General features: G+C 53.1%; 3 protein-coding genes across 4 annotated transcripts; all 3 read right to left on the reverse strand.

Moving 5' to 3' along the window:
- Positions 1-167: 167 nt before the first annotated feature.
- LOC118245496 (START domain-containing protein 10-like) lies at positions 168-2,169 on the reverse strand. Its single transcript, XM_035541726.1, has 6 exons — positions 2,026-2,169; positions 1,803-1,950; positions 1,452-1,555; positions 1,095-1,212; positions 811-863; positions 168-389 (listed from the first exon to the last, which is right to left on the reverse strand). Exons 1-6 carry the CDS (start codon positions 2,167-2,169, stop codon positions 168-170), a joined length of 789 nt encoding a protein of 262 aa, XP_035397619.1.
- Positions 2,170-4,445: 2,276 nt separating this feature from the next.
- On the reverse strand, positions 4,446-19,773 carry RAB41 (RAB41, member RAS oncogene family). Of its 2 annotated transcripts, none has more exons than XM_035541724.2 (8): positions 19,587-19,773; positions 18,479-18,537; positions 16,725-16,778; positions 10,652-10,757; positions 10,260-10,371; positions 7,141-7,234; positions 5,251-5,317; positions 4,446-4,716 (listed from the first exon to the last, which is right to left on the reverse strand). In XM_035541724.2, the coding sequence occupies exons 1-8, from the start codon at positions 19,663-19,665 to the stop codon at positions 4,652-4,654; spliced, it is 636 nt and encodes a 211-aa protein (XP_035397617.1). In that variant the 5' UTR covers positions 19,666-19,773; the 3' UTR covers positions 4,446-4,651. The 2 variants fall into 2 exon arrangements, with proteins under 2 accessions (XP_035397617.1, XP_035397618.1); XM_035541725.2 differs by lacking the exon at positions 10,652-10,757 and adding an exon at positions 14,505-14,610 and having other exon boundaries at positions 19,587-19,765.
- Positions 19,774-20,021: 248 nt separating this feature from the next.
- ARR3 (arrestin 3) lies at positions 20,022-25,144 on the reverse strand. Its single transcript, XM_035541723.1, has 17 exons — positions 25,128-25,144; positions 24,930-24,960; positions 24,564-24,624; positions 24,224-24,268; positions 23,768-23,967; positions 23,611-23,670; positions 23,343-23,410; positions 22,902-23,037; positions 22,695-22,779; positions 22,513-22,585; positions 21,888-22,025; positions 21,573-21,656; positions 21,349-21,372; positions 21,181-21,233; positions 20,733-20,742; positions 20,225-20,227; positions 20,022-20,121 (listed from the first exon to the last, which is right to left on the reverse strand). The coding sequence occupies exons 1-17, from the start codon at positions 25,142-25,144 to the stop codon at positions 20,022-20,024; spliced, it is 1,188 nt and encodes a 395-aa protein (XP_035397616.1).
- Positions 25,145-27,088: the final 1,944 nt, after the last annotated feature.

Genomic DNA, 27,088 nt, shown 5'->3' on the forward strand with positions numbered 1-27,088 from the left:
CAGCTGATAACCAGGTCAGTGTAGCCCGTTCATGAGAGAAAAGGCTACAACCATGGGGATTTCTGTGTAAAAAGCTCCCTGTCCCCCCCCCCCCTTCTTATTGTAACCCCCTAGACGAGCCTGAGCAGCACGCTGTGGTGTCCCTCCCTGCAGCACCACGAGCAGCATCAGTTCTCCGCGCCGCCGTGGTCGCTGCCCTCATCCTTCGCTTCGGCCAGGCCGCTCTCGTCGATGTTCTCCAGCGAGGCAGCGTGCTGCAGCGCCAGCTCCGCCAGCGCCAGCACGGGAAGCGTGTTCTGCTCGGGGTACAGCCAAGGCTTCACGTTCACGCCGTGCTGCTGCTTCCAGGCAGGGTACTGCACGCAGGCCTTGTGCAGTTTCTTTAACATCTGATCAGAAGCAGGGGAGCACAGGGGGGAACAACCACGGAAGCTCAGAAGAGCTCTTGGCGTGTTTCCACCTAGCCACTCCTAACCCCTACTCCGTTTCTTTCCTGGCTGCCCAAGAGGGGCTCAGGGAAAGGCAGAAGGGCAATTTCACTCCCTGGTGGGTGTAACTCCCCTTCTCCTTGCTCAGATCCCCTGATGATACCAGTGGCTTTAGCAGAGTGAAATTAAAACCGCCATCAGCAGGGGACAGAAATGCCCCACGCCCGTCCTGCTCTGCCAAGGGACACCCTCAGCACTGCTCTGCCCCTCGGTTCGGGGAGCACGTTCCCAGCACAGCCCCACCACCCAGGGGTGTCCCCACGCCGCAGCCCTGTGCTCCAGTCAGGCACTGGGCACACGCCCTTGGAAATGCTCCGCTCACCTGTGGCACCAGGTACTGCGACACTTTATTCACGACCCACTTTGGCAACGACCCTAACGGATTGGGGGGGGGAAAAACAGAAGTTAGTGTGCCAGGAAAGGGCTGTGCTCCTCCCAGCCCTCCAGCAGCCCTCAGAGCAAGCTGCAGCGTTAGCACCAACACGTGCCAGGGGGGCTGGAGCAGCGGAGGGCCACGTTACGTAGCTGCCCCCTGAATTACGAGCAGGATTCCCGTCGTCACCCGAATTGGCGTCCGCACGCCCCCAGGCCAGCAGCAGCGGTTACCTTTCGGATCCACCTGAGCCAGGTAGGTGAGACTGCAGCTGCTGGGCCCGGTTGAGCGCACCAGGTACCCCATGAGGAGCGCGACTGCCCTGACCAGGTCCTTGCGCGGAGGGTATTTCTGTGCAGACACAGCAGGCTGTCAGGCGCCGTCCTCCACCCTCCCGGCCCTCTCCCTCTCTCAGGTCTGGCACCGAATACGCCAGGCAACAAGGCTAGAGAGGAGCTGCCTCAAGCTGAGGACTCGGCCAGGAATTAGCCCCTGCCTGCGAGGGGCTCTGGGGGTCCCAGTTTATCCCAGGCAGGACCTCAGGGCCCTGTAACAGGACAGCCTGCTAGCCCAGCCTCCCCTGCACTCACCGGGTGCTTGACCGAGAAGTTGATGATGGTGTGATACCCGTCCTCGACCTGCCAGGCTCGCAGTGTCACCACGTCCCTGTTCTTTAAGGGCTTTGGACATCGCCCTGGACAAAGAGGGAAGAAAGCTGCTTCCCGTGCCCGAGCAGCGTGCGGAGCTCGTGCTGTGATCTCAGTGCCTCCTCCGCCCAGCGCTGCCCCTGCCCCTCACCAGCCCAACTCTCGTGGCAGCGGTCCTGAGCCATGCCCCACGCCCCAAACATCCCCAAACGCGGGCAGGACGGGCCCGATTAACACCACCCAGGGCTTCGGCATTAGAGGGCCAGTGCCACCCTGCCCCTCGGCCCCACTCACAGGCGTAATAGCCCACGTTGGCGTTGGCAGCCACCCGGGCGATGTCGTGGCTGTCGATGACATTGGCGTCCCACTCGCGGCGATACTCGCTGTCGTGCAGCACGTCGTACACCGTCCCCGCCGGCACGTCCGGGATGTCGATGCGGCACTGCGGGGAGCACCGAGAGCTCAGGCCGGGCTCTGCCCACCCACCCCGGGGACCTCTGCCACCCGCGGCGCCCACCTTCAGCTGGTGCACGGCGCAGCCCGGCGGCGGCGGCTCCAGGCGGACGGCGAGGCCGCCGCAGTCCCGTTGCCAGCCGCCGTCCTGGCAGCGCTGCCGGAAGGCGCGGAAAGCGTCGGCGTCGGGCACCGGCACCCGCTCCATGCGGGGCACCCGCTCCTTGTGCCGGGACGAAGAACAGAGCCCCGGCCTCCACCCCCGGGCTGGCCCCCGCTGCGCCCGCCCCCAGCGGCCGCCCCGAGCCTCGGCTTGCTTGCGAAGCAGGACAGAGGAGGTGTTGGTGAAATAACTTTATTTAGTGTGATACACGGCTGTGGTCAGACAGTCCACACTCAGAGTAATAGTCACACTTACTTGGCTAACAGCTAGGAGACAGCAGGGCCGGACACACACTCAATATTATACACATCCATAGAGAAGACAGCGGGAAGTGAACTATTTTATTTCACTAGTTACCCCCCCCGTTACTTACGGTCCCCCCCTCCCTCCCCCCAGGTCCGTGACTCAGAACAATAGGAGAGCAGGGGCCGCGCACGCCTGCCTGTGAGAAAGAAGGGGACAGCAAAACCTGTTCTACGGCAGACACGGACACACCGACACACATCAGCAATTCCCACACGACAGGAGTATGTACAGAGAGGGGGCCGAGCTCCCCGCTGGCGCGGGGCACGAAGGACCCGGCCGTGCCAGCTGGGACGGTGGGTAAGGAGGGGAGGAGGGGGGGGGCACTCCAGAGTGAAATGGGAAACGACATCCCAACTTCCTCCTGCAGCCGGCTCATGTGGAGGGGAAGGGGTACGGCTCTCGGAGCACGAGGGCAGGCACCTGCAGCGCGGTGACTTACCGGCAGCAAGCCAAAGCAGCCGGAGCGCAGCCCCGGCCCTACGTGACCGGGTGCTCCTCCAGCACTGGCGCCAGCTCCCGGCCCAAGGCTGCCCCTTCCCCTCCATCCCCAGCCCGCAGGTTTCAAAGTGCACGCGCTATGTCAGTGACCGACAAGGCATCCTGCTGGGGGAGTGTCACTAACCCACCAAACAACGCCGAGCCCGCTCGTACCCTGCACACCCAGCACCTCGTGCTCCTGCCCACCAGCATCCCCTGGCAGCGTGACACAGGCCGGCTGAGAAAAGGAACAGTGAATGGCTTACAACCATCTGGCTGTTTTATTCTCCTCTCTGTCAACAGACAAACCTCCTGACTTCTGGAGCAGACAGAAGGAGGGGGGGGGATAAAAACAAACACAAAAAGCCACAATAAAGGTTTCTGAAGAGCTCTACTAACATTGTTCGAAACCAGGGGTAGAGACCTGGGTGAAGAACGAGGTATTTCCCAACGCTGGAGGTCCAGAAGTGACAACAAAGCACACTTCAGCAGCATACGTTCCTCTAGCCGTGTCTGATAATAAATCCCTGCTACCACTGATGTGTTTTGGCAATGTTACAGCTTACCATTATTCCAGAAGTGACATGTCTATTAGCTCCCCACCCCCCGTAAAGTCTACTACAAAAGCAGAAGCAGCTATGTGTCATTTCATCAAGCAGCAACCTAGGTACTATCAAAGCTATCACTGGCCTTCAATTTGCTGGGGCTCTCCCAGCCTCCGTGAAGCAGCTCTCAGGTTGCGTGACTAAGAACAGGACGGAGAGGAGGAAAGGAACCTGAAAGGCATCCATGACTCCCAGGGCAGGTGTTGCTGCTGCAGCGATGGACCCCACAGAGCTGCTTGCTTTCGCTGTTGACAGATAGGAGCCTACAAACCACCCTGAGGATCTCTCCCCACCCGGCCTCACGCTGCAAAGCCCCTGTACCCACTTCCTTCGCCACACCTGACAGCCAACACTCACCAAGCACCAACATCCTCCAGATGGGAAGATATTCACACTGAAGGAGCGGTCTGTGGGACGGGAGCAACAAGGTCAAAGCTATCAGTCTGGGGGTTTCCAGTGTTCTGTGTCACGAGGGGCTGAGCGTAGGGCAAAACTCAGAAGTCGTGAGCAAGAGTTAGCCAAGATCATCCACAGAAAGGAGAAACCGAGGAGCTAGCACTGTGCGCGCCCTGCGGGGAGCAAAAGCCTACAACCAGATAACCTGTGCTGTCCAGAAAGGCAAGGCCAAGTCAGACCGACTGGTTTAAAAGGAGCAGCCTTGAAACAGAGGAAGTGGGGATGCAGGACAGACGTGGCTGGAGTGGCCAGGGAACTAGTTAAGATGCAAGGCAGTAAAGGAAGGTGGACAACCCACCCCCAAGCTTTTTTTTTTGTTTTGTTTTCCCTAACTCGGTGGCTTTTCCATTGCATTCACAAGATACATCTGAGCAGACAGGCTCAAGGTGGAGGAGGGAGGGAGAGGAAGAGAGAGAGAGAGAGAGTGTAAAGGGCACCACAGTGCCAAAGTGCACCAACATAAAAAATAAACCAAAATAAAAGACAGGACACTCATTCTGCACTCAAGGCTCATACCATGCAGTAAGAGGGGCGGCCGGGGCTGCTCCCCACCAGTAAACAGGGAGTTCGCTCGCTTAGTAGGTTGGTTTTTCAGCCCACAGTAGGGTTGCCTAGCCAATGAGCAGTGATGTTCTTCAGTGAGACTGGCCGGTTGGGGAATGTGCTGCTACAGAACGGGCCTGTTAGCAGGAGCAACCGCTCTCCGTTACTGGCTGCTCAGGAGGTTTCTCTAGTTTGATGTCAATCACTGAAGGGGACGAGTTAAGGAAATCACCCGTCTCGAGGGAAATAAAATAAAAACCAAGAGCTAGAGAACAGAGAACATGGTCAGTATCTGAAAAGGCTGTCAGCTGCCCCAGAGCTGCAGAGCTGAGCAGAGCATATCCTGCCTGCACAGGATTAGGCGCAATACCAGGGGACTGGGTATGTCAAGCCCATCTAGAGAACAGAGCCCAAGTGGCCATGTCTGCACACAAAACAGCCCTGTGCAAAGAAAGGAAAATATTACAGTATTTTAAAACTGTGCAAGCTTTACTCTAAGTTTAAGTGGAGTGCTCACACTTCTAATATTTATGTATATTTATCCAGAGACCACAAGCAGGGGCCATGATTTATGGGCACAGGTAAGCACCACAGTACGCTATTTCAGCCATGTGTCTGCAAAACCCCAGCAAGAGCCATCCCCACAATGTGCAAAAAAAGTCGGTAAGCTCAACCTGACAAAAGGTAATTGCCAAACCCTGTGACGGCAGGAAAACTGCCGATGAGAAAACAAGGATACTGTCTTCTTTGCTCTTCTCTGGTGTGCTGTCCATCCCAGGTAAGGCAGCAGCCACACGGCGGAAAAGCTGAAAAACAGCAATAGGTAAGCTAAAAGCTTGTCAGAAAGAAATGCATGTTAGAACAAAACATTGCTCTACAGCAGATCTTAGAACTGAACAAATATGTTTTTCCACAAGAAACTTAACAAGCTTGGTTAAAGAAATGAAGTTACGGAACGCCTGCAAAGCAGGTGGTTTATGTTTTTCTGCTTCTAACTGAGGTGAACACAGTTCTTTTTCAATAGAACAGTTCTTCTAGGGGTGCACAGAACTCCCTCCTGCACTCGGTAAGCAAGCCAGAGGCTACAGTTTCCCATTTCCAGACTCAACTGCTTTTGCACACAGCAACGTTACAGTGCTCTACCTGGGACTGCTGACAAACCTTTGGTCTGTTGGGAGGTTGCTCAAGAAGTCCGTGGAATAACTACGGTTTTACAGCCAACCCTTTCAGGTCAGTCCTGCTGCGAGCAGGATGGCTGGCTCAAGTGAGCTGCATACAAGCTACTAAGGATATGCTAGAGCTGGGAATGACTACCATATCCCCATAAAAACAGAAAATGGTTTTGCATAATTTTTCTAGTCAATGCTTAGAGCTCCTCCTGCTGACATTAACGAAGCAGCAGACAATACAGACACCATGAGACTGCTGGTGAAAAATACTGCAAAGATCTTTTATTTAAAGAACTAGAGGAATCATCTGATAGTGATGATTTTTTCCTCACAGTAGCTTGGCAGGGGCTTTGCATCCACATCTCCAAATTGCATTACTTGGAAAATCAAGCCACCGAGGTACGAACAAGGTGCTGCCATCAGTACCTGCCCTTAACAATTTTAGCCACAGAAATTCTCACTACAAACACCCACTAAGCAAATAAAGCAACAGGAAATTGGAACCGAAGATTAAAGTGGATTATATCGAGAAGAGCTAAAAGAAACAAAACCAAAGTCTCCTAATCCCACTGTCAGGTTCTCCCAGCCAGCTGGTGTGCAGCAAACTGGGAAGTACATATCCCAGCCAGTAGCTTCCTGACACCAACCACACCCACGCTCTCTGATGATACCCAGATGTTACAGCTGCCTTATTCTTCAAGTTCTGTCATGCTTCAGAGTAATTTCTGAACTAGGGCTCACAGGTTTACAGCAAGAGGCTTTGTGCACAAATCGAAAGACAAGACATTTTGTTTAAATGTCTAAAAAATGCAGGCTTGTTATTATTTTTTTAATGTAAGGGTAGTTGAAGACTGCGACAGGTTGCCTGGAGAGATGGAGTCACCACCCTTTGAGATATTCCAAACCCAACCAGAGTCAGTTCTGGGCAGCCTGCTCTAGTTGACTCCACTAGGAGCATGAGGGCTGGCCTAGATGATCTCTAGAGACCCCTTCCAACCTCAATCCTTCTATGATTTCTCTCTGCAGCTTGCCAGCAGAGCCAGGAACTTCCACTCTAGTGCATCAGCATATGCTATTACCCTGACTGATGTCAACGGCAATTTTAGACAACAGTGCATTAACGGTTAACAAAAGCAAAGGAAAGGTACAGAATTACGTTTGACAGGCTGCACTAAGTGGTGACATTCCTATTCCTCAGCACATTCTGTTTTTAGATTCTCCTTCCTCTCAAGGTAAGTTAAGTTTCCTTTGCTTTAACAGGGGACTGTTGACACGACAGGAAGGAAGCTTCCACTAGGTAAATCAGCAGCACTGACCACTGGGCAAGAAGCGTTTCAGGGCCTGGCAATAAACAATACAAGCATCTGGTGGAGTATGAACCCTAAGCAGCAGCTTAATCCTCCCACAGAGCAGAAAGTAAAGCACACATTTCCTGTCTTTAAAACAGAACGTTGATCTACCTGTTTCACATTGTATCCAGTCTTCGCACTGGTCTCAATAAACATCACATTCAGCTCTTTGGCTCTCTGTTCACCTTCTTCTGTAGTGATTTGCCTGGATAAAGGTGCAAACAGAAGCAGAAGGACAGAAAGGAAAAACAGACAGGAAGAATTAGAGATATGTGACTGAAATGCTGTCAGTGGAAGGCCTCTTCATCACCCCTTACAACAGAGCACAGCCCACAAACGGAGACCTCAGGACCTCTGAACCTTTAGGACCCCTGGGTTCTCCAGCTAAGACAGAAACAACCTCAGGTAAGCTACTCGGGGAACACCTGGACTTAGGACCATTAATAAAGGGCGTTCAGCACAGGATGAAGTTTGTGTGGTACACCTGAGTCTCATCCACAGCACCCTCAAGGGAAGGAAGAATCCCCAGGAGCTGCACCTGATGCAAAATGCAGTTTCTCAAAAGTCACCAGAAGGGAACTCCACGAGATTACAGAACGACATCAGAAAGGCTCCAGCAGCAAGCGCAACGGCAAGTGCTGTGCTGCTGCTTGTGAGCAAGCACCTGGAAATGCGTCCCTGATCAATACCCTGTACATACCTGTTTCACATTACATCCTGCTTTAGCACTGGTTTCAATATACATCATAGTCAGTTCTTGGGCTTTTCTCTCACCCTCCTCTATAGAAACCTGTCTACAGCAACAAGAACAAATCACAGAAAAGAAAAACCAAACCGAACCAAAAAACGATAGTCCAAAAATGATAAAAAAGAAAACTGCAGGAAAAAACAAAAAGAAAACCAAACAGCTACCAACTGAAGCGACGTTAGTAGGAGAGACAAACTGAACAGGCTGCACCAAATAAAAACAGCCCTGTTCTGAGTTCTGCTTTTTGGCACCAGAACTTAACTTGCATCATCACTTGGTTATTACCACAGGGTGAATAGTTTCCAATATGTGTTTTTTGCTTGTTTTTATTTTTCCAAAAAATGTGCACAGACTCACGCTGATCCTGTGGCTTTGTCCAGCTTTAAGAGGCCCAGCACTTCAGCCTGCCACAGATCTAACTTTCTCTCTGGTCAAGGCAAAGTGGTTTCTTTTAGCAATAGCTGAATATACATCCTCATTCCACACTCGTGCCTAGACCAGGACTACTGACTTACATCAAACTCCTGAATTAGGAATTTTTAGTGCTACATGAACTCCAACTGTTACTATTTTTCACACACGTTTCTGGTATTTTTATCTGCACGGCAGTGCTGGGCCAGCTGTCCTGCGCACACACTGTACCTCTGAACCATCGGGAAATGCATCAAGGCAGAAATTATCCCACTGGGTTTTCCAGTTCCACAAGAAAATGGAGAGTGATGTAAACCAGAAAGTCTCAAATCTAAACTCCAGATTATTCAGTTAGGGAGCTGCAGTTATTTCCAGCTCCCAGGCCAGCACAAGAGATACTACCTGGCCAACAAACAGAGCTGTCTCAAGTACGACATCCCAGATTTTGTTCAGTTGCTTTTGTGAGCTGACTTAAGAAACCAGACTGCTCTGAGTTCTTGCTACCTGGATCTCCCAATCCGAATCCGCTACATACATTTATCATATTTCTGAAGCTCTGAGGCACCAGGCTTCCCCCAATATTTCTGGCATGCGAGGCGCAGGTTACTTAGAACGACCTCCACTGGAATTGGGAAAAGCAAAATAGATGGCAAGACTCAGGTGGTCTGTGCAACGCACACAGGACACATTTCACTACGTGTCATCAACGCAGAGCCTGCACAGCACGCAGTGAAAGCTCACCTTTATCTTTTTCCCCACTGACTCGAACCACCTGTCAGTTTTAGTACTGCCTGTGCTTTTCCTGCTAGGCTTTGCAAACTAAAAACCGACAGCACGACTTGCACAGAGACAAAGGGCAAAAAGCATCTCCCAACACCATTTTGTGCAGCCAGGGATGCTGGCTATTGTCTCACGCAGGCATTTACAAAACGCCAAAAACACAAAGAAAAAACAAATGACAATACATTCTGAAGCAGTATTTACACATCAGGAGTGAGTAAAGCAAGGTTTAGAATTAGAAATGTGACAGCATCCAACAACGAAACAATCAGACTCCTGTTAGGCCCATCATGCCAAAAAGAGCGAACAAACAGGCAACTGAGATATTAGTGCGAGATTTTTTTCTAAGAGAACAACTTTTCAAGGTGTTCTCTTCTGAACAGAAGTGTCTCATGAACAGGCAAAGAATAAGGTTTTCATTTTAAAAGACTCCATTTTGCTATGAGGTCCATGTATTTCCCAGATTTGCTTTTCTGACATGCTCTCTTTTGCACCAGATAAAAATTCCTCATCACTTCAATGCTTCATATATCCCGTGATACACAAACCACACATTCAGGAACAGCTGGTGTGTGTGAAAGCCTTTCAGGTTAAAGTATCAGCACTGTAAGAAACTTTGTGGCTTACACCAACTTCCCTTTGCCAGCTACCAGTGAAGTTGACCGCTGAAATGGAAAGCCTTCCTTATCTACAGTGTTTCTAATGTCTTCATAGAGAAGGAAAATCTCTGAAAACATTAATCAGGTTTTGTTAATTCAGCAATCAAGAAAAGATTTTGAAATAGAAAAGCAGAAGTGCAGACCTGTAGCTCTCTAAGAATCTATTACATTGGTTCTGTTAGCTGAAGCAGCATTCCAGGATTAATTTTAAAAGCAAAATGCTTTACAACATGTCCTAAAACATGAAATCCCTGTGATTTTAAGAGTCTAATTAACTTTGTGTGTCTCTTGGGGAGGTCTGTTTTTGCTAATCTAGTTTCCTCTCACACCTCCAACATCACAGTGTGTGTTACATTATGACATGGAATTTATGTTCACAGATAAACCTTTCAGACTGAGAGAGGAAATATTTCATGCTGCATCTTGTAACACGAAGAAATTTCACTATGATCTTACAGCTGTGCACGCAGAAAGAGTCACACGCACATGACCAGGGAAAAAAGGTAGACTCCCTTGCTTTTGCAAGACATTTTTTTGATCTAAGTTTTATCTCCGCATAAAAAGGAAAAGCATTTGGTCAGTTCCTTGCTTTTCCTGGTCAGGGCAGCGAGGCCGCCAGCCCCCTCCATTACCTCTTGTCTGCCAGGTCGGTTTTGTTCCCCACCAACATGATGATGACATCGCTGCCCCTCTCTGTCCGAACGTCATCGATCCACTTGGAGGTCTGCTGGAAAGAGTTCAAGTCTGCGGGGAAGAAACAGATGAGAATGCTAAGGATAAAGCTTATTTTAAGTGAGGGAGAATAGTTATGAAACTGGCTACGCCTGCATTCAGGTGCTCTCCAGGTCTCCCCACACCACACGTAAATGACCCACAAATTGTTTTCTGCCCGGACAGAAAACCAGCAAGGGGCAGAGGGAAGGTTTCTACCGTTAATCAACTTTTTGCAGAACTTGTGGAGGTAACATACTACTTCTGCTTACATGCGGTACTTCAAATAAGGAGACACCAAAGCATCACTCACTTGTAATGTCATACACTACCACAGCAATAGTGGAGTCGCGGATGTAGCTGGGAATGAGACTGCGGAACCGCTCCTGGCCTGCTGTGTCCCAAAGCTGCAGCCGAACCTGCTGGTACCAGGCCAGGGAGAGCAGAGAGAGAGCGCAGGAGAGAAAAGAAAGGAGGAAACTGTCCTTTAGAGAAAAGGCCATTTCTACAATTAACTGCATGCAGCTCAGGCTCAGAAGCTGAGACTGACCTTGCAACCCAACTCCAAATATCCAAACAGCACAGAACTTGGCTTTTCTGATTTTGCTTGTAGGTAACGTGCTTTAATTACCGCCTTTGCCTGCCTAGAGGTTCTCCCACTCCCTCAGCCACGGCATTCTGGAGAGCTCAAGGCTGTGGCTACCACCTCCAGCCGCTGCTGCTAGTGCTAGCAGGCATGCAACACGGAGCTGACCTTCCTGGTCTACCCAGGATTATTTATGGGATAGGTACAGGGTCTTGAGGCTCTTCGGGCAATTCCTGCACGGCAGACATGCAGCTTCCTCAACTCTGACACCAAGTACTGCAACAGCATCCAATTTCACAGCATCGAGTATTCAGAAGATACTCGTGTCCTATTCCATATGTCCAGGAGTGTCCATTTTCACGCAAGATTAAGGCAATCAATAACTTCAGTTCCAGCAGAAGCAATGCTACAGTGCAGGCATCATCCGACACAAAGGACACTGGGCTCTCCCTTTCTGATAGGGGCAAGATTAAGAATCAAGTACCAAAGGCTCTGACAGTTTCATCTCCAGAGCCACAGCTACACCCAAACACAGACTGAGCTGTTGTACGCCAGCACTAACGTCTGGTTTACTTCTCTTTCGCCCTTTTCATCTTCTAATCTCTGTGAGCATCTGGTGCATACACAGTACAGCAATAACCATCGCTGTGCCCACGCGGTGTGGGACCTGCCTACCTGAAGCATCAACAGCCAAAAAATGCCCAACCACCCCAATGAATGCCCAAGGAAAGCTTTCAACAACTGGCAGCGATGCCATTTCCTCCCCAGTTACTACCCCGCACAGCTAGCTGTACGAGCAGCGCCACGCTGCCAGAAAACCAGCAGAAAGCTGTCGGCATTCTCAGCAGCCACGAGTTTCACAGGCGGGCAGGCACTGGTTCCCTGCTGCATTTCACGAATTGGTTAGACTTCCCCAAAAGCCGCTTGTTCAGCGATGAGGGGTGGCGGCTGTTGATGCACAGAACTCCAGAACTCCGCTTAGTAAGGAGCCCGCAGGACACTGGCTACAAGGCAGAGAACAGCTTCAGAAGGACCAAAGAGTAGTTTATTAGAAAAATTTATGTGGATGCTTGACAGAGCACGTGTCTGCAAAACATCTTGCTACAAGCAGATTCAAAACAAGGTCCTACCCACATCAAGGCATCCCCATGGCTGCCCTGGGACTTCAGGAAGATGAGGGCTTACCGCTGAAGCAATTAGCTCCTGGTTCTGAAGGCAGCACTGATTACAGTAGCAAAGTCAGGGCTCTTCACGACCCCTGGAAACTCAGGGTGATGAACTCCAAGCACTCGGACAGTATTACAGCAGTGCTGGCAGAACAGATTGATGATAATGACCGCTTCAGGCTCTTGCCTTCAGATTTCGCAATGAGGTTCCCTGTGGAGTCCCCAGGACATCACTGCTACAGCAGCCTGTTCACCCAGAAAATGTACCCTGGCGGTGATTTAAACGCTCTGACCTTCAGACTCTCAATCAAAAAGGCAACTAGAGGGAGTACCACAGCACTGGTGAAGAACTGGCCCTGGCAATCTTGTAGTGAAAGAAAAATTATTTGAGGGAAGTCCTCCAGCCAGGATGCAGGTACCACGCAGGCTCCCCTGAAGGGAACCAAGGAATTACCTGCAATATTCCTGCGGCCTGTCATGTCTACAAGTCAAAGTTTGCGTGTGCCTATTTTGGAGGAAGAAAGAAAATACAAAAAAACTCTCTCCCACGTGACAGTGTGCACGAGCACACTGCTGGTCTGGAAAGAGGAGAGTCCCCACCCAAGCATTAACGTAGTCTCCCTAGGGAACAAGGTCACTTCTTGGCTGAGCGGCCCAAGCTGCAGCGCGGGGTTTCCACCACCGACCGTTCCACAGGCCACTCGCACTTCGGGATGCCCAGAGATTAACAGTAACTAAGCAAATTTTCTTTTTCTTCCCAGCTCACCACACGCTAGCCAGCAGTTTCCTCTCTAGTTAGAGCATCTTGGCAGGTACTTCAGTATGCCGCACAGGACTGCCCCTGTTGTGCCCTACCATGAGCAGCACTGAGTTACAGAGGACTCTCTGAGGTTCCAAAACACAGTTATATTAAAGACAATGCACATGCAGAGCTCTTCAGAGTGGAAGGAAACTGTTTTCCTAACCCCGCCAGCCACCATTATCATGCCCTCAGAAGTACGAGCACGGTCCCTCGCTGACACAAGAAAACCAAAAGCCTCTTAGTCGCTAAGATCGGAACAAAAAGCAGCAACAAGAAAAAATGAAATTATCTGAAAAGATCAGACCATTACTGAGGCACAATGAGATCAGCTGTCACTTAATTATTTTTGACATGTCTGGAAGCCATTAAGAATAGCCTCGACTGTGGCAAAATTTTTCCACCTGCCTGGATAAATAGCATCCTATACCTGTCACAACAGTAGGGAGGAAAAGCTGCCAACCTATGCAGCCTGCTGCGCTGTCTCACCCAGATCTGTTCCCAGCACATAAATCATCCCGTGCACATCTGGCACCCCTCAAACCCTAAAAAGATCAGTTTTACATTATTTTGCACCAAGCCACAAATCCTCCTCAAGTCAAGCACTTAAGTTCTAGGACTGGACCAGAGACCATGCAATTATTTTGTGCTACGATTAATCTCACGCAGTGAGGGCAGTTTGTTATTTTGTTAAGCATTTCTGTTGACCAAAGCGAAACAAACCCCCTGATCTATAAAGACTCGCTATAACCTAGATTTGGGGCAGAATGGAGATGGGCCAGACGTCTGTGGGGTTTTTATTTGTTTTCAAATCTTCAGTTTTTTCTTTCCTTTGACTCTGTTCACTGGTATGAATCCAGTCTAGCTCTTTATGCTGATATTGTAGCTTAATTGAAAACGACAGACCAAGTGGAATCTGCAACAAAGTTATAATGAAATAATTATATTTATATCTAATACTTAAATGCTCATGCCAAGAGTTGTAGACAATTCCCCTTTAAGGTTGTTTATTCTTTAGAAATGATGGTGGCTGTGTCTCTCTCAAAAGCCCTCTGGTGACTTGTACGAATTGTCAGCTCTATTCTTCAATGAAATGGGAGTCTGGAACCCTCAGAAGTCACAGCACAGCTTCTGTTTCAATGGATGTTGCAACGGGTGTTTTACCCGGTCTGACAGGGTTTCATTTGTTTGCCGTCTGATGTTACTTGTACTACCTCTCTAGTTATCCACAGTGGAGAGGACTTTTGAGGTTTAAAAGAACAAAAAGCAGAAAAAGTAAAAAGCTTTCCAAATTCTACTAATCACCTTTTACTCCAGTTGTTAAAGACACGCAGTCATAACCCCTGTTCACCTACCTGCTAGTCCTCTGTCTCCCATAGCTTGATCTTTGACCAGACCAGAGTTAAACGATTCCCTAGTTTTGGTGTGACGAGATGGAGTTACCAGTGGCTGTGGGGGAAGATGCTCACGTACTTCCCCCTCAGCCCACAAAACACCTACAGTGCTGGGGCTGCCGGCCTAGCTTAACTCCTTTCAGATACCATCACCGCTTCCAATGCATAAAAGGCACCCGTTAAAAGCAAGGCCCCTGCAGACACTCAGGCTCGATACCTACTTGTAACGTCAAAGACAATGACAGCCACAGCAGAGTCACGGATGTAGCTGGGAATGAGGCTGCGGAACCTCTCCTGGCCGGCTGTGTCCCACAGCTGCAGCCTGATCTGGGAAATGGAAAAGTGCAGGGGAAGAGGGAAAGGAAGGAGCAGGAAAATGGAAAACAAAACCAAAACTCAAGTGAAATAAAAAGAAAAAGAAAAAAACTGCAAGGCAAACATAACGCAACAAAAGGAAAGTTAAAACGGAACAGAAGTGTGAGAAGAGCCACCGATACCTCTAACTGCGCTCTCGCGGTCACCTCAGCCTAACACACCAGAGAAACCTCCCCCCCTCCACGAGCCCATTAATAACTCTCAGGCATGAGCACATTCTTCCATTTCATCAGAAACCCAAGATATCCCTAAAATACCTTCCAGCACCATCTGTTGAGGAGGGAGATAGGCGTACATAGCGTAGCGCACCCTCCCATGTCAGGACCCCAGCTAGAATGGCTCACAGGCAGGCTGCAGCCTACAGCTCGCGAGGTGTGGGCACTCCTAATTGTCAGGAGTGCGTCACCCAGCTACCAATTTGATTACTCTGCTGGAAAGCCTGATGTGAAGTGCTCAAACACAGTAGTAGGTACAAGCCGGGACGGCAACCACCCTCCAGACTGGCTTATCTCGTGCTGAAACCCACCAACCTAGGAATAAACTGGGAGAGAAGGAAGCACTCCGCCGTCTTCCAAGCGCGAGGCTGTAGCTGTAACGCGGAGCCGCCAGCCTGACCGGAGCGGGGACGGGGCTCCTCACGGCCCCGGTGCACCCAGCGCCACAGCTCCCTGGGCACTAGCTGCACGCTGGAAACAGCACACCATGGTTACACGCCGGGGGAAGCTATTCGGAGAGAGTTCTGAAGAACCCGGCTCACGTACGTTTGTTCCTTCTGCTGGTCAGTGCACGCTGCCCAGGCCATCCTGAGAGCTGGGTGACCCAGCACAGGTATAATTTCAGGATATATTACTGAGTGTAAGGACTTATCAAGTATGTCGAAGCATCTGCTGCAGTTAGAGGCTTCGCATTCTTCATCTCGAGCACAGCAGTCAAAGACTATTGCAAAATCCAGCATGAGCCCCAGCTGAGAAACTCAATGCCTGAATTTTCCTGGCTCGGTGGGCTGGTATTTCGCACACATTCAGCAGCTCTGTTACTCTGACAGGCTTTATGGGTTCTACAGGCCAGCTACATAATCGAGAAAGCTAACCTAACAGCAGACATTTTCTGCATAGCAGGCCAGTGGGCGAATGGCATCGTGACCTACACAACTACGAGAAACCAAGACTGCACCTGAGGACTGTGGGCTGCTGCAAACGGCGCCCAGACACTCCGCCTTGCCTTCACGCGTGTCAAGCTGCTTTCCCAAGATCTTCCACCCCTGCTAACAGCGCTGAAGAACGTTATCCAAGTAGTTTCTCTCAAACAAAGGCTGAACAAGGTCTCTTCTAACAGGTAATCACTGGTAAGGTGGGACAGAAGCACTCGCAAATCTCACTACGCACAGGGATGAGAATTCAGAAGCAACAGACCCCAAGCGATACAGAGGACATCCACCGCACCACCCACCCTTCCCTCCTCCCAACAGCTTCCTTCTTCTCAGCCAGTAATAATATTAGCAAAAAGGCAAGAACTAGAAAAACCTGAGCTAGCAAAATGACAAATACTGAAAGACAGGAGAGGGATGTGAGGGGTCTCTTTATGCGAGCTAAGTGCAGAATTGCTTTATTAACAGTAAGGCAAAACTGTGCTACAAACGGAGCCTTTCTACGAGGAGGAGCTGCGCCACCGCTGCTTATCCTGAATGACTTCAGGACTTGGAACCACCTGGGGTGTACTCGTGCCCATTTCTACTGGCAACCCCAGAGGCAGAGCTGCAAATTCTGGGAGCAAACCATGCCTCTAGTAGGCACGTGCAGCAGACAGCTCGCTCCCCCGGGATACGGACGTTAGCTTGCCCCAGTTCTGCATGAACGGATTTGCCTTCATTCTGGAGGTTTTACGTATTAGCAAGCACCAGAAATGGGAGACTGGGTCAGTGCCTCGATTCAACAAAGGCTGTCCCTCGGAAGGCTGCCGGGGGAATTCAGCAGCCATCGAAGGAACGGGCAGGCAGAGCAGCACGCGCGGCAGCTGCTGCTCCCCTGACCGCAGTTGCCATGCTATCACACGGACGCCTCGCTTACCGTGCGATCTTCAAGGTACATTGTTTTTGACAGGAAATCAATTCCAATGGTTGCCTGAAAAGAAGACAAGCATTAGTAACTGCAACTCGCCTCCCAGCATCTGCAAATCAGACCTTTCTATACAATCTCTGAAAAACACTAACTCGTAATTAAGCTGTTGAAGTCATTTGCGTTCAGTAGTTGATACAAACAAAGCCATCGCGGTATCTCCGCCATCTTCATCTCCCATTATTCTTCCAACACCTCCGAACCACACCAGATCCTCCAGGCCTAATTTTACCTCTCAGACATTCAGGCATCTTAACTCAGATCATATCTCTCCTGTCATCTCCCTCTGGCTCACAGCAACACAGTCTGCTAAGACTTCTCTTATTAGAAATAACCAGAAGGTAGAGCAAGTTACATAAATTGCGAGCAATGTACTGAAACCTAAAGTAACGGTGATTCAGGGCTTTGCAATTGAGAGCGCGCTTCCTTTTCAGCGACAATCAGAAGCTTCGTTTCCCAGGCAGTCCTTCCTGCCAGCCTCCTTCCATTCATGTTTCCATCCCTGTACAGCAATTCCCGTGCAGAAACATTTAAAGAAACTTACTAAGTCAGAGGAATTAAACGTTCCCAGGCATTTACACCAAGCAGGTGTCCCAGCCCATCCCAACCCCAGGAAACAGCCTACTGATGTGACGGATTTCAGTATTTTAGGCCATCCCCAGACTCAAACACAGGCATGACGTGTCCTGGAAGGGCTCCATTAGAACATGAACCACCTGACAGCAGAACAGACCACAACCGTCAATTTCTGTCGTTAGCACTTATTTCTAGGTGCCCTATTTTCTGCAGCCCAGACACAGTTTACAACAACTACGGTGACAAGATAAACCCGCTACAGCGCCGTACAAGAGTCAGGAATAAAAGAACCATGCAGAAAGCACAAGAGGATCCAGCTTCAGTAAGTGACTTGTCCTCAAGAAAACCACCTTCTCTTTTCTCGGCCAGCTTAAAATTACTCCAGTCTAAACCAGCAACTCTTTGTGGCCTGCGCTAAGAGAAAACACCAGTCTCATCTTCCTTAAAGGTATTTGCTACTCCCTTAAATACCACTAAGTGCTTTTGATGCAACTCACTCTTCCCCAAATCTTCAGGCCTCCTACACATCCTCAGCTTTTCAGCCTGAAGCCTCTTCATCCCTACCCTACTCTCTCCCTGCCAAAATTCCCCTGGCTTTTTCTATCTATAGCCTTTAGTTGAAAAAAAAAAAAAAAAACATCGAGAGAGAGAATACACCGTGCTGACATCTTGTGGATCCATCTATGCGCTCTGGACTCGACTATTCCTGTTTAAATGGAAAGGTCTATAATGATGAACGAGATCAAAAACTATCATAAGCACGTTTTTCTCTTATTGTCTCTCCTCATTTCCTGATGCTTCACGCCCATCTTCAGTCACCCTCACCATTGTCTTCTCTCTGTTCACTGACCCCATAAACCACCGTTTCTCCCCGTTTTCCTCAAGTTTCTCAAATAGCCAGACAGGATTTAAACCTTGCTGTTCTTTTGCATGCCGCACTGCCTGATAATATACAAGATCCTTGGGCTTAACCACGAAGTCTCACCTACATTTCAAGGCACATTACCACCCCACAAACGACACCGAACTGACATCTCCTGGAGAGACGCGTTTGCCCTAACGGCTCCCACAGGGGCACACTGAGTAGTGGAGAGGAGAGGCACTCATGCAGAAGCGGCTGCACCACATACCTGGTAAGTATTGTCGAAACTGTCGTACATAAACCTGGTGATCAGAGAGGTCTTCCCAACTACAAAAGAAGAGGGAAAAAATTACTTCCGAGCAGCAGAGGAAAAAATAACCGCTGCTGGGGGGTGACGTGCCGGGAGCACCGGTCACCAGAACCACGCTGCCAGTGGAAGGCCGTCCCCTGGGCACTGGCTCCTGTCATTTTGTGAATAATTTCCCAGCTGGTTACTTTGCAGAAGAGCGCTAGGCCAAACGAATCCATGAAGGTAAAAAATTAATGATGATGATGAAAACTTGGTCCTCAGCTTAGGTGCGTTGCGATGCGTGTGACAAAGAGCTATCTGCCTGCTCTGAGCCAGCAGTAAATCTGCTTTGTTATTCATATTTTGCCACTTATGTAATCACCAAGCCCAGGGTTTCTAGAGGCAAACATCAGAATCCAACACAGCAATTCAACACGGGCGCTCTTCAGCTGCCTCTGGCTCGACAGAAGGGCAACATTTAAGACTTGGATTTTAGATGTTACAAACTTTATTTGTAATGAGGTTTTTGATACACAGTAAACTTTGACAGCTCGCTTAAAAAGTTTATATTTATGTATTCAAATGCTACCTAGAGACAAGGTGCAGAATTGAGAGGAGTGGGAACCAAAGATTCGATCTCAGATTCTCTCTCAGGGAGGGGAAGGAGGCCAAGGAAAATACAAAGGGCACGGGTAGAGGAGAAAAAGGGAAAGGGAATAAATCGCTGGTTGACAGGAGGCTGTCAAACTGCGCACGCCGAGCTGTTACAAACGGGCTGGGCAAACGCCTGCCAGCGGCGGCGCCAGTCGCGCCTCGCTACGGCTGATGGGGCCGGGCAACTCCTGGAAACCCCTCCGGGACCTGCAGCCGGCCGGTAACCGGGGAGGACGGCACGGGGGCGGCATCGGAACGCGGCCGCCCGGAGCCGCGGCCTGCCCGTGGGCCGAGACAGGCGGCGGGGGGGGGGGAGGGGGAGGGGGAGGGGGCGGCTGCTCGACGGGGCCGCCGCAGCCCGGCGGGGCCTCCCCGCCCGGTTACGGCCCGGTAACGGTCCCCGAGGCCGCGCCCCGCCCGCCGCCTCGCTCACCGCTCTGCTCGCCCAGGAAGACGAGCTTGAACTTCCGCAGCGGGTTCCCGAAGTCGCCGCCGCTGCCGGGGCCGGACATGGCGGCGGGGGGGGGGGGGCTGGGCCTGGGCCGGGGCCGGGCCGTGAGCGAGGAGGAGCCGGAGCCGCAGCCGCCGCCGCCGAGCGCTCGCCGGCACTGCCGCCCCGCCCGCGTCACTTCCGCCGCCGCCGCCGCGCTGACGTCACGGCGGCGGGCGGGAGGGGCGGGAATGGCGGCGGCGGGAGGGGGCGTGGTCAGGGCGGGAGGGGGCGTGGCCTCGGCGGGAGGGGCCGGGCATGGCGGCGGGAGGGCCCAACATGGCGGCGGGGGGCGTGGCCATGGCGGGGGGGGGGTGGCCATGGCGGGGGAGGGTCGCCATGGGGAGGGGTCCCAAGATGGCGGCGGGGGGGAGTTGCTCAGCTCTCTTCTTTGTCCGCCTCCTCCTTGTCCTCGTCGTCGTCCCGCTCCCCCTTGAGGCGCTGCCGGGCGAACTCCTCGATGACGATGTCCTCCTCGCTGCAAGGCACGGGCACGGCACGCTCAGCCCCGCCGTGCCGCCGCGCCCGGCCCCGGGGGGAGGGTGGAGGGGAATCAGGGGAGGGCGGCGGGGCTCGGTTACCTCCTGTCAGCACGCAGCGGGGCCGGGCCGCGACGGGGAAAGAGCGAAAAGAAAGGAGTCAGCCAAAATGGGGCCGGGAGAACGGGGAGACTGCACGGGGAAGGCGAAGCGAGCGGCTGCCCCCCTGGAAGCCGCCCTCCGCCGGGCTTCCCCGGGCTGCCAGACCCCAAGTCCCCACAGTCAGATCCTGTCACAGAGCGTTAAACACACAAACCACGCTCCAGAAATTTAGGAGGCAACGTTGGGCGTGGGGCTGCGAAGAACGGGCTCGTGACCCCACTCCTGCCACCCATGCTGCCGCAGGGGGTGTCACACTGCTGGGTGTCACGCCGCTGCGACACCGGCACAAGGCTTGGGTGTTTTGTCCAAGCACACTGTGACACCGGCACAAATTTGGGTGGTTTGTCCAAGCACACCTCCGTAGTCCCACACCGGAGCGGGGCAGCACACTGGTCTGTGGTGGCTGCACGCGGTTTGTGTCCCACGGGTGTAAGGAACCCCCGCTTACCTTGGCTTGTCTGTAGTCCGTTTATGAGCACGCAGCACGGCGAGGCAGGGGTGGAAAGAGACAAACACACAGGTTCATACAGCAGTGGCCCTTAGGAGACGTCTCTTAATGCTCGGGTGCTTTTCTAGACACACTCGGGTGGGTTGCAGGGGTGGCAGAGCTGCTCTCCCCGTGCTCAGGACACCAAGATGACTGCTGTGTGAAACCCAGCACCAGTTGGATGCGGTGCTGGTGCCCATGGGAAGCATGGAGGAGTTTGGGGAGGAGGAGGGAAGAATAGGGATTGTTCACTGTGGAGTGGTTCAAGCGAAGGCCTGCTGGCTCGTTTTGTGGAGCGCTTCACCTAACCTTTGGGACTGCCCAGTGCCATCACTCCTACCAGTTCCCATCTGAACGGGAACTGCCTTTTCCTCCTGGGTGCTCTTGCTGCGTCCCAGGTGCCACTTACCGTCCGCGGGCTTCGGGTGCATCAGGATGACGGGCAGTTCAACGCCAACGTCGCTGGAAGGGAAAGCTCTTCTTTCAGTGAATCCACCCAGCACCACACTACGTGGGCCCTGAGCACCACACCGTGCTGGCGCTGAGCGCTTGGCCCCACAGGCACCTCCCTGCTTACCTGGAAGTGAGATCCCCCAGGATGCTGCACCACAGAGAGAAGGGGCAGAAATCAGCCAAGGAAAGGAGGGGAGGAGTTAGCGTTTGATTTGAGATTAACTGGAAGACGCTTTAGCATGGATGAAGGGCAGTGGTAATGGGGCCGGAGGGGACCAAGGGGACCCAGCTGCCCCACAGCCACGGGGAGCAGGGGATGTCCCTGCTGCCCGCGCCCGCGAGCCTCACCCTCCTCGGGACACCACCAGGTTGACCTTCACTTTGTAGGACACCAGGATCCCCAGCACCTCCTTGTCCACGCCGGGCCTCAGGCTAGGAGAGAGGCAGAGCGGAGCAGTGAGATGCCACCATCCCTTCTACCCCTGTACAGATCCTGGGGCTGCCTCCATGCCCCAATTGACATGGGGTGCACTGGGGTTAGTGGAGAGGGACAACGCAGCGTGGTAGTCAAAGAGAGGGGAGGGATGGCTGAAACCGCAGCTTCTGGAGGCCACTCGAGCTGCCTGAGCGGGGACTTTCCCCTGACACAAGCCCAGCTCTTACATGGTGGTGGAGGCCAGGTTGGTGTCCTCGTGCTTGAGCTTGCCGTCCAGAGCCAGGCCTCGCTTCTCGCGGTTGGCCGAGAGCGTGGGGGTGACGGAGTACGTTTTGGAGAAGGTGGAGTTGGCCGCCACGTTCTCGCTGGAAGGGGCAGGAGAAGAAAGCTCAGGGCCAGCACCACCCTGATGGGTGCTCAGCACCACACCAGGGCAGGGCAGGGCCCCCTTCCTGCCCCATCCTCCCCGACGCAGCTGTCTGGGCTCATTTCCTCCTTTTGTTCCTTTCTACAACCACTTCTTTTTTTCTACCCCCCCCACCTTTGCTCTGTCCCTCCTCTTTTTCAGGGGCACAGAGGCCCTGCCTGACTGCAGCTGGCCTCAAGATGCAAAATGGGGAGAGGAAGCAGCCTGGGGACAGCTGTGCACCTTCCCCCAGGGACATCCCCCAGCTTGTGTTGGGGGGCTCGATGTCCACAGCCTTCCCTCTCCCCTGCTTCCTCAACATCTGCTCTTCTAACACTAATTTTTTTTTGCTGCCCAGTTTAAAACCATCATCACCACCCACTCCTCGTTCACTTCCTCCCTCTTCTCCCCCATGCCACGTTGCATGCCAGATCTTTTTTGCTCACTTTATCTCCTCCATGCACACAGTCTTCGTGTATTTATCCAGCGAGTAGAGAACCACGTCCGTGATCTGATCGACTGAGGCAGACAAGAGGGAGCAGCGTTGGTGTGGTGGCAGGGCGCACATTCCCCATCCCCAACACCAACACAGCGGGCACCAGGACGAGCCCCTCGCACTTGCTCTCACCTGAGATCTTAATTTTTTTCACAATCTTGTTGGTGGTGTTGTTGATGTTGACAGTCACGTTGATGGGGTCTCCGTGGTAGTAGATCTGCAGTCAGAAGAGACTCGGTTACGTGGCCAGCGAGCGGGACTGGGGACAGAGATGTTCCAGTCCCCATTTCTGGGGAAGTACAATGGTGGCACGAGGCAGGGGACAGCCCTTGTGCTGACCTCCTTGTCCAGGGAGGCCTCGAGGTGCAGGGGCTTGTCAGACATCATGAACTGCCGGGTGGTCTCCGACTTGGGCGCGGGGCCTGTTTTTATGGGTGCAAACTGGATCTTTCGGATGACGAGGCGCACCGAGTTCCTGCGGGGCGAGAAGCTGTCGCTGCCGGGCACCCCCACGCACAGGGGGACAGACACGGGGCTTGTCTTTGGGGGCACCCCAGTTCCTCTAGTCAAACCATGCAATCTACAGCCTGCTGTTAGGACGGGGAGGGTGCAGGCATGGGGACCAGCACCCTTCCTACGGGCAAAGTCCCCAATCCAAGTGTGACACCAGCTGATGGCACAGCCTTGGCCTGGCCCTGAGCTGGCCACCCCAAAATGGCCTGGTTGTTCATTTGTTCATTTTCTTGGCCATGGGGAAGTAAAGGGTTCCCCCACAAATACCTCTTGTGGATCTTCTCCTCCAGGTTTTCAGCACAAAACCCTTTCACCTCGAAGTCCACGCCGCAGGCCTGGGGGCACACATCAGGTTACAAAGCAGGGGGGGCTCTGAGCTGCCCGAGGTTCAGGCTTGCTCCCCTCCTTCCTCCATCGCATCCCGGGAGATCCCAGCCCCGGATCCACCTGCCCGTTCCCTCCAACCCTCACCCCACCTCATGGCCACCTCCCCACGACATGGCCGTGGGGACACGGGTTGGGGACAGCATCTGACCTTCCCCACATCGTCTGGTCCCGGCTGGAGGGTGACCGAGCAAGGCAAGTTGGTGGCAACCTGGGCAGGAGAGGGAAGGAGCAGATAAAGAGCGTGCCCGAAGATGAGCCCCGGTGCACACCACGGAGCCGTGGGGATGGGGAGGAGCAGCCCCTACCTCGAAGGTGAAGGGGTACGCGTTCTCGCCGAGCTTCTTCATCAGCTTCTCCTGCAGAGGGGTGAGGGTTTTGGGCACCTGGTCGGGCACCGGCGGGAAGATCTGTGTGGTCAGGACGTAGAGGTCCTTCCTGAAGGTCAGCCCGATAACATCGAGATCGTCTCGGCCGTAGCGGAATGCGCAAGTCAGCGTCACGTACACTGGGGCCGCCACGGGGGTGCAAGGAAGGCAAGGCGCAGGGGGAGAGGGTTGAGAAAGGAGGAAAGAAAGAAAAGTTGTGTTTATATCTCACTGGCATTAAAAGCAAGTTATTTACAGAAATATGACTGTTATTAAGACACAGATCTGACACCAAGTATAAAGTTAACAAGATCCATCGCATCTTTCTTCAAGGCACGGGCAGCTTCAGAGCTTTTTCTCCTGCCCCTTGTAACGTGGATTCTCGTGCCTTAATACCTTTTCTGTCCTTTAGGTACTCCGGGTCGATCAGACAGATGCCATCTGCAAATAAGCAAAAAGGAAGGGGCGGAGAGCTCGGCATGCCAGTAGGAGAGAAGATCCGTGTAAAAATACTGTATTTTTAAAGTCAAAATAGTCTGCTCATCGGCTGGAAGGTGGCCGAAGGGAGCTGCCTGTTGTGGGGACAGTGGCACTCCCTTGAACATCTCCCCCAGCAGTGCAGCAAAGGGATGTTATCTTTAAAGGTATTTCTTTTAAGGTGTTTGTAGGAAAATGCCCCAGGGGCTGGTCTCCTAGGCCACTCGCTGCCCCCAGCACTTGGGGGGACCCCACTCACCCACAGAGTCCACCGACTCCACGTGGTCCACAAAGTCCCTCTTCCCCAGGTAGATGGACAGCTAGTGGAGCAAAAGGAAACAGCGGAACAGGTTAGTGATTGCCATCGAACTGCCCCAAATTTTCAAGCCCTGGGTTGCGTTGCAGAGCTCTCTGACCCTGCAGGCATTCAGGGTGTTAGACCAGGCACCACATTTAAGGGGTCATGTAGGGTTTTTAAAATATTCCCTTTGAAAAGTGAGCCCAGTGGTGGCATCGTAACAGGTACAGAGAAACCAGGAGATTTCAAAGGGAATGAAAACCCAGACCATGTCCACTGTGCCCACCCACACCGGGGGCAGCCCTGTAGGTGCCTGCAGGGACTCACCTTGCCATTGGGGCTCGTCTTCTTGAACACCCTGCGGAGGAAACACACATGGGGCGGTTGGAACGGCCACGGCGAGGCTGGGGGCAGCACTGCCCGCTCCCCAGGCGGGGAGGGGACGGCCGCGCATCCCCCTGGGACGAGAGGAGCGTCCCCAAGAGCTGCAGCAGGGGATGTCCCAGCCCTTACAGAGACACTTACTTTGCTCCATCTGCCATTTTAAGTCAGGTGCCACGCGGCTTGGATCTGCAGGGAGAGAAGGGGGAAAATGGTGGAGGTGAGGAGGGGGGAGCCAGCAGCCACGCCAGCAACGGGGACAGAATTGTTCTCAGATGCTGCAGTTGCAGCTGGGGCTGCCCTGTTTCCCCAGGACTGCAAGGATCTGGGGGGTGCACGCTAGCGGTGAAGCTGCTGGAGACCCGTCAGGACCAGCTGAGCGAGCAGGCTCCATCTCCCAGGCTAAAAGGCAACAAGGAGGAGGTGAAAATGCAAGACTGATGCCCCATGCAGGGCAGGCTTTATTAAAAATAAGGGGAAAGCACAGGGTGGCTCCCCGGGGAGCGAGTGTGAGTCTGGGAAAAGCAAAGAAAATGAAAAACAGGCTTTAAGGTGCTCTGATTTTATATATTTTCTTGTCTGCAGGAAATTTGCTGCCAGGAGTTAACAGGAGGAATGTGCTCATTTTGTCCCATCGCTCACAGGAGAGCGAGGAAGCTGCAGATAGAACAGCTGAGAGCCATCCAGCTGCCCCACAGGCCCCGACCCATGGCCCTGACCCCGGCACATCCATCCCACTGCTCCGAGCCAGCACACCGGCGGCGTGGGACCTCCCGGGCCGGGGCTGCCTGCAGTTTGCTTGCTCAGGCCCAGCGTCCAGAATTAAACTGCAAATATCTCGCTGATCACCGGCTGATTTGCAGGGAGATTAGAAGGGATGAGCTCGGCTTCTTAAACTTAGGCTGCTCTGACATTAGCAGGGCTTAAGCCCAGGCAGGATTTGACGCCCCAGGGGTGTGTGGGCAGAGTTGTTCCTTTACGTAAGCAGTGATGCTGGAGAGAAAGAAGAAACTGATACAGAGGGAGCAGGGGGGAGACGATGATCCTCTTCCCCAGGGAAATCAAGGGATTAGTCCCAAACAGAGGATCTGTGATTCCCTCAGGTGCTGCGGGGGGTGTGAAGCTCGGGCATCCACATCTGCGGGGTTCCTTGGGCAGCAGCAAGAGGAGATGCAAAGGGAACGGGAGCAGAGCGGTGCTGCGGGCTCAGCCCTCTTTGGGGCCCAGGAACTGGGGAAAGGGGGATGAAAGGCAGGGGAGAGGAGAGCTGGAGCCTCCTCTGTATGTGCCAAGGCTCACAGAGGGGCGACTGGGACTCCTGGCTTGGCTGAGCTCTCCTACACCACTACGGATGCCTCTGCCCATGCTGAAATCCATCTGGGCAATTTTTTCAGCCCCAAGCCTCCCTCCTTCCAGCCCCGAGTCCGGCACCGATGTCCCTGCCCCACAGCACCCCACGAAGCAGCCGGGGCCGTGCAGGCAGCACTCACCTGGGCTGGGTGCTGGTCTCCTCCTCCTCTCCCCGACGTCCCCCTGCCGCCTGGCACCGCAGGCTGCTCCCCGTCCTGCGGCTTCTTATACCTGCCCCGGCCCTCCCCCGGCTCCCGGCTGGCTTTGGCTGGAGATGAGTCGTGTTGGGGGGGAGAGGTATTTTGGGGCTCGAATCCTATTAGTTGATTAACTGGGGAGACGCTCCGCGAGTAAGAGTGGGCTATAAATACGGCTGCTGCTGGAGCCCCGAGAAAGCAGATTATGGAGCTTGGCGGAGCTTAGGAGCAGGGTGATGCTAATTGAGCCGGACGGTCCCGGCGGGCAGGGCAGTGGGCAGGGGTGCCCACTCCCACGGGGTCACCCCACCACCGCTCCCACTGCACGTGGAGCCGGGACAGCCCCGGGTTCGGTGGCGGAGGGGAGGGTAGGGGCTGCCTGGTTTGATTCCTCCCATGGCCAACGTGCCCATGTGGCCGGGACCTCCAGGTCTGGGGGCTCCCCACATCCTAAAACCTGCTGGGGGGTCAGGTGGAACCCCGAAAACTGCCAGTGGGTGAGAACAGAGGGCTGCTGGTTTAGGAGATGACAGGCAGTGCACTCACGAGGGCAGCCCT

Source organism: Cygnus atratus, chromosome 13 (genome assembly GCF_013377495.2).
Source record: "Cygnus atratus isolate AKBS03 ecotype Queensland, Australia chromosome 13, CAtr_DNAZoo_HiC_assembly, whole genome shotgun sequence".
NCBI classification, from domain to species: domain Eukaryota; kingdom Metazoa; phylum Chordata; class Aves; order Anseriformes; family Anatidae; genus Cygnus; species Cygnus atratus.

Coding starts and splice junctions, on each gene's coding strand:
- LOC118245496 (XM_035541726.1), bottom strand. CDS start 2,169: ATGGAGCGGGTGCCGGTGCCCGACGCCGACGCTTTCCGCGCCTTCCGG. Junction 1,951..2,025: donor GCGCCGTGCACCAGCTGAAG/GTGGGCGCCGCG, acceptor TGCTCCCCGCAG/TGCCGCATCGACATCCCGGA. Junction 1,213..1,451: donor ACTTCTCGGTCAAGCACCCG/GTGAGTGCAGGG, acceptor GTGTCTGCACAG/AAATACCCTCCGCGCAAGGA.
- RAB41 (XM_035541724.2), bottom strand. CDS start 19,665: ATGTCCGGCCCCGGCAGCGGCGGCGACTTCGGGAACCCGCTGCGGAAG. Junction 7,235..10,259: donor ACCGACCTGGCAGACAAGAG/GTAATGGAGGGG, acceptor ACCTTTATCCAG/GCAAATCACTACAGAAGAAG. Junction 4,717..5,250: donor AGAGAAGAGCAAAGAAGACA/GTATCCTTGTTT, acceptor CGTCCCCTTCAG/TGATTGACATCAAACTAGAG.
- ARR3 (XM_035541723.1), bottom strand. Junction 24,625..24,929: donor AGACGAGCCCCAATGGCAAG/GTGAGTCCCTGC, acceptor TTGCTCCACTAG/CTGTCCATCTACCTGGGGAA. Junction 23,411..23,610: donor GACCAGACGATGTGGGGAAG/GTCAGATGCTGT, acceptor GTGTGCCCCCAG/GCCTGCGGCGTGGACTTCGA.